The sequence below is a fragment of the Eutrema salsugineum genome, unplaced genomic scaffold (genome assembly GCF_000478725.1).
Source record: "Eutrema salsugineum unplaced genomic scaffold, Eutsalg1_0 scaffold_1, whole genome shotgun sequence".
Taxonomy (NCBI): Eukaryota; Viridiplantae; Streptophyta; class Magnoliopsida; order Brassicales; family Brassicaceae; genus Eutrema; species Eutrema salsugineum.
In genome coordinates, this window is record NW_006256909.1 from 14,509,948 (window position 1) to 14,515,812 (window position 5,865).

A 5,865-nucleotide genomic window follows, 5' to 3' on the forward strand; every position below is an offset into this window, starting at 1 on the left:
TTTTGCTACTGATTCCAAGGAATTAATACAAATGATTACTAATCCAAAAGAATGGCCCACATTTGTAATGGAGCTGCTCGAACTCGAGGATCTGGGTGGGTTTCGCCCATGATGTCAATATTGTTTTTGAGCCGAGAACCAGAAATCGATAAGCAAACTTCCTTGCTAGAAGTGCTCGCACACAGAATCGTGTTTTCTTTTATGTGAGCACATCAGTGCCTCTCTGGTTAGATGTTGAAAATTCACCATAGCGGATTTGTACTAAGTATAATATTTTATTGTGATACAAAAAAAAAAAAGAAGTTTACATAAAGTTATAAACTTTTCACCATTATAAAAAAAATTGTAATCGGTTTTTTTATAGTCCTCACCTAATTTTTAATTAATTTATATGGTAATCTAATCTCTTTTTCGTCACCAAAAAGCGTGGTCTGAAAACCAACCAAGACAATATGGGCACTCAAGGCCTCCATTTTGTTATCGGCTACTTCCACTAGGCCTGCTCTCTTCTTCTTTTGCTTCTTCTTCCTGTGTCTCCTGCTTCTTCAGAGTCGCTCGCTTTGTGAGATACTGGGAAACTGTTACCCTTTAAAATCAAGTACGCTTTTTTGTTCTTCTTCTTGTCAAATTGAGTGTGGTCAGACACAAACTTTTGTCGTAATTGCTGCTATCGCTTTTCCCCTACAACTCTCAGATACTCATTTTCGTCTTTTTGGGTTTTTGTATATTCTCTTCTTTTATGACTTTCAGATTCCCTTGAAGGAGTTGTGAAATCAAGGTTGTGAAAAAAAAATGGTTGTGTTTGGGAATGTTTCTGCGGCGAATTTGCCTTATCAAAGTGGGTTTTTGGAGTCAATTTCATCTGGAGGTTGTGAATTAATGGGACATAGCTTCAGAATTCCGACTTCTTCACAAACAATTAAGACAAGAACAAGGAGGAGGAGTGCTGGTCCTTTGCAGGTGCCCGTCTGGTTTCTTACTTAAATCCTCGATTTTTTTTTTATCTAATTGTTAATGTTTTTATGATAGAAGAATAAGTTTTTTCCTGTGCCTAGGTAGTTTGTGTGGATATTCCAAGGCCAGAGCTAGAGGACACTGTGAATTTCTTGGAAGCTGCAAGTTTATCTGCATCTTTCCGTAGTGCTCCTCGTCCAGCAAAGCCTTTAAAAGTTGTAATTGCTGGTGCTGGTATGTGTCAAAATTTAATTGCTTCCTGCTCCGTTCGGGTTCTGATCAAGTTAATTTCAATATGTTATGCATTTTCATGCGATGAAGCTCTTTACATCTCAAATAATTGCAGGATTGGCTGGATTGTCAACTGCAAAGTACCTGGCTGATGCAGGCCATAAACCTCTGTTGCTTGAAGCAAGAGATGTTCTTGGTGGAAAGGTACTTTCGATTGGTCTCACTCGTTTTACGTAGTCGTTTACCATTCTGATTACACTTGTTAGTTTCCGAGTCTGCAGCCAAGGAGCTTGTGAGACTATGAGATATAACTAATGTTTAGAGTGTTACAGCTCTTAGGTACAAAAACTTTGTACATGTATCTGTCTCTTGTTTGTTGTGTTAGCCTTTTACTACCCAGTCTTTTCATTGTTCTTATGTCTTCTGTTGTTCGCTACACACCGCACAAACCCTTTCAAACTCTAGGCTTTATGTGAAGCAATATAGAGTATTTTACTGGAATTTCTTTTTATGATTGTATATTTTATTACATAGTTTTTGTGTTCTCTGGCTCTTGGGTTATAGGGTTCTTGTTCGTTCCTTTACGTTTCTTATTTGATAGCATCTACTAACGTTGTGAAGTTTGTGTTCCTCCAGATAGCTGCATGGAAGGATGAAGATGGTGATTGGTATGAAACGGGTTTACATATATTTTGTAAGTTTCAAACTCATAACCTCTTCCCTGCATGCTCCTCCAATGTATATATTATAAGTTGTTGCGGTTGATTTTTGACGACTTGAATTTGTATTACATGTGATTTACCAATTTTTTGGCTTCGACTCTGATAATGGATAGCTGAATAAGATATCTTTTAGCAACACGTATATTTACCATTTGCAAAGTGACACTATGGAAAATTAAGTGATATCAATGAGAGCATTAGCATTTAGAGTTCGATATGATAGTAACAAGTTTCCTTCTGGAATGTGCTCGTTGAGATCAGCAAGAAAGACCCTCTCGTTTTTAGACACTCTCCATTACTTTGATTGAAGATGTAAAAATAAAGTTGAAAATATTTTTCCTTGATTTCTTTTCATGTTCTTGCTGGAAGTTGGTGCTTATCCGAATGTGCAGAACTTATTTGGAGAACTTGGGATTAATGATCGGTTGCAGTGGAAAGAACACTCCATGATTTTCGCCATGCCAAGTAAACCTGGAGAATTTAGTAGATTTGACTTCCCAGATGTCCTACCAGCACCCTTAAACGGTGAGAGGATAAACTTATTAGTATATTCTTATCTGCTAGCCAGCTAATATGTAAAACTCCTTCAAGTTTTTTGAAAACTTTCGATCATAACATATCTGATGAAAACAAAGCATGAGTCCTTAGTTAATGTCATCGTTGGTTAGGTTCGAGAAGTTCGTATTTGTAAATAATGTTGAATGTAAAACTAGGTATGATGTATTGGAGTAGAAAGGTAGATTACTAACTATTTTTGTATAAATTTATTTTTAGTGGTCAATTCTAGCTAATGAACGTTATTCAAAGAACTCATGAACGTAAGATGGATATACATCTATTTGAGACGTTGAAATGAACATGTTACTTTTCTAGTTTCGAGCTTCCACTAAACATACAAAACCAAACCAACTTGTGTACAGGGGAAATTCAAATTGTAGATAAGATAAATGAACTCCGTTGTGGCATAGTTCTGATTTGTCTTCTGGTGGAAGTAATTTGTTTCAGTTCAGTCAGATAGTTTAAGTTGTTTTTGTGGATATTTTCTTTGTAGGTATTTGGGCTATTTTGCGGAACAATGAAATGCTGACATGGCCGGAGAAGATAAAGTTTGCTATTGGACTTCTGCCGGCTATGGTCGGCGGTCAGGCTTATGTTGAGGCCCAAGATGGTTTATCAGTTGAAGAATGGATGAGGAAGCAGGTAGTGGCTATTTGATCTAAGCTCATTTTTCCTGTGAGATTTTGTAGTTTGTTTGCATGCTTTCTAATGGTTAGCTGTCTACTTCGATTGCTGGCTTCGCAAGTTCATGTGGGTCTTTGACTCTTTGTTGCTTCCTCCTCCTCGTGCATGCTTTTACTCATCAGATAAAAATGAATTGTGTGAAGTGTTCATTTTCTTTTTTTCTCTGGCTATATTTTCTTTACAGGGAGTACCTGATCGCGTGACTGATGAGGTGTTCATTGCTATGTCGAAGGCACTTAACTTTATAAACCCTGATGAACTGTCAATGCAATGCATATTGATAGCTTTGAACCGGTTTCTTCAGGTTTGGCTCTCCAGCTCTTTATCTAATTTTAATCCATTCATTCTATGTGGCAGTTTTGAATGAAATTGACATGATGGCTAACTCTCTTAGTGAGTTTATTAGTTGGTCACTCATCACTGAAGTTGTTTAATGTTGATAAACTTGTAGTAACCTCATCTCCATCATCAGCTTCTTCTCATATATATATATATGGTGTAGAGCTATAATAACTGACTAGGATTTTGAGAATTGCTATGAAAAATCATAGAAACTACATTTGACAGGAAAAACATGGTTCCAAGATGGCATTCTTGGATGGTAATCCTCCAGAAAGGCTTTGTATGCCAATTGTGGAACATATTCGATCACTAGGTGGAGAAGTACGACTTAATTCCAGGATAAGGAAAATTGAGCTCAAGAATGATGGTACTGTTAAGAATTTCTTACTCACTGATGGAAGCACTATCGAAGGAGACGCTTATGTGTTTGCTGCTCCAGGTTTCACTTCTATGCTTTCTTTGTGGATTTACATTGTCTTTTTTTCTGACTTATATGATCTTTACGTTTTTCTCTTGTAGTCGATATCCTGAAGCTCCTTTTGCCTGATTCATGGAAAGAAATACCATACTTCAAGAAATTGGAGAAATTAGTTGGAGTACCGGTTATTAACGTTCATATATGGTTAGTGAGACTGATACTTCTCATGTTTTCTTCTTCTTCTTCTGCCATTTTGGTGTGAGATCACATGTAGGTCTTACGTGCTGTGAACTAATATCGCAGGTTTGATCGAAAACTGAAGAACACATATGATCACCTACTCTTTAGCAGGTGGATTTCTTATCTCAACAGTTTTAATGCATTTCTATAGTTTTCAATAAAAGAATTTATCCATTAGTTCTGTGACTCATCGTCAAGAAAATGATAAATCTTGTCTTGAACAACCAGAGAAATGAATCCTGTCTTGTTTTTTTTTTTTTTTTGTCTTTTGCAGGAGTAACCTTCTAAGTGTATATGCCGATATGTCGTTAACTTGTAAGGTAAAGAATGTGATGCCTCGTCGAGTTAGTTGTGTTTCTCTACTTTGTATATAACATAAGAGCACAATTTGGTGCACTTTAAAGATAGTTTTCTTTTCTTAACTTTAGGAATATTATGATCCTAACCGGTCGATGCTGGAGCTAGTCTTTGCACCTGCAGAGGAATGGATATCACGGAGCGACGCTGACATCATAGATGCAACAATGAAAGAACTCGAGAAACTCTTCCCAGATGAAATCGCAGCTGACCAAAGCAAAGCTAAAATTTTGAAGTACCATGTCGTAAAAACTCCAAGGTTTGATAAAGTTATATGAAAAAAACAGTCTTGGAAAGTCCCATTTATTTAGATGATGGATACAATATCTCCCCTTCTCTCTCTTTCTCAGGTCTGTGTACAAAACCATCCCAAACTGTGAACCGTGTCGTCCTCTACAGAGATCTCCTATTCAAGGGTTCTACTTAGCTGGAGATTACACTAAACAAAAGTACTTAGCTTCCATGGAAGGTGCTGTTCTCTCTGGCAAATTCTGCTCACAGTCTATTGTGCAGGTAAGCAATAACTATCTTGCCATTCAAAATTGCATACATCTGTTAACCAGTGACCCTGTATAGTAAATGATCCGGTTTTCGTTATTAACCGTGTTTTGTCCCACCATGGAACTGTTCCGGTTACATAGAGATATTGCTTAGTCCGAATATTTCAATTTTGGGTTTACTGATTCTTCAGGATTACGAGCTACTGGCTGCGTCTGGACCAAGAAAGTTATCGGAGGCGACTGTATCAACATGAGACGAGGAATGAAAGATCATTGCTTGTAAGCATTATTTGTAACTTTTTGTGTATAAAATCCAAAATTGACGCTACACTGTAAACGAGTCTCACAGATTTGATGTCTCCTTTTGTAATCAAAGTGATTGATCATTGGAGACAATTACACTAAAAAACACTTTTTCAAATTTATATTACACTATAATTAGACACTTCTGTTATAACATCCACATCATTGAGTTGGTATTACCAACTTCTTACCTCTTCCTTCCTTATATATATATATATATGTTGTGAAGAAGCTAAGTAATGTAGAGAAGAAGTTAATTGAAGAGAGATTGTTCTCTCCCCTTACCATCTCGTCTCTTTGTCTCTTTCCACTTATTCTCTTCCTCTCTCATACATAATACATACACATATATATACAATACCAATCTTACTTTATAATATATAAATCGGTTATAGTTTACAACACGTTATATGCACGATCAACTCGTAATTCATTCATATATTTGGAGGTAAGATTTTATTTATGTTTAGTCGATCTAAAGTTTATATATTATTTACGGAAACAGAAAGATATGCTATGCTTTCTTTGTTTATATATTACGGAAAGATAGGCTTTG

The 5,865-nt window shown here is 36.4% G+C and overlaps 1 protein-coding gene across 1 annotated transcript; it reads left to right on the forward strand.

Moving 5' to 3' along the window:
* Nucleotides 1-430: 430 nt before the first annotated feature.
* Nucleotides 431-5,451, forward strand: LOC18029491 (15-cis-phytoene desaturase, chloroplastic/chromoplastic). The gene is made up of 15 exons (XM_006414704.2): nt 431-598; nt 751-960; nt 1,056-1,188; nt 1,301-1,389; nt 1,822-1,879; nt 2,277-2,432; nt 2,959-3,107; nt 3,334-3,453; nt 3,717-3,930; nt 4,011-4,113; nt 4,213-4,260; nt 4,424-4,469; nt 4,578-4,765; nt 4,857-5,019; nt 5,198-5,451. Exons 2-15 carry the CDS (start codon nt 793-795, stop codon nt 5,258-5,260), a joined length of 1,698 nt encoding a protein of 565 aa, XP_006414767.1. The 5' UTR covers nt 431-598; nt 751-792; the 3' UTR covers nt 5,261-5,451.
* Nucleotides 5,452-5,865: the final 414 nt, after the last annotated feature.

Excerpts from the sequence above, each read along its gene's own strand:
- LOC18029491 (XM_006414704.2), top strand. The coding sequence starts at position 793 with ATGGTTGTGTTTGGGAATGTTTCTGCGGCGAATTTGCCTTATCAAAGT. Across the intron at positions 1,390-1,821 it reads GAGATGTTCTTGGTGGAAAG|ATAGCTGCATGGAAGGATGA; the intron begins GTACTTTCGATT and ends GTGTTCCTCCAG. Across the intron at positions 3,454-3,716 it reads CTTTGAACCGGTTTCTTCAG|GAAAAACATGGTTCCAAGAT; the intron begins GTTTGGCTCTCC and ends TACATTTGACAG.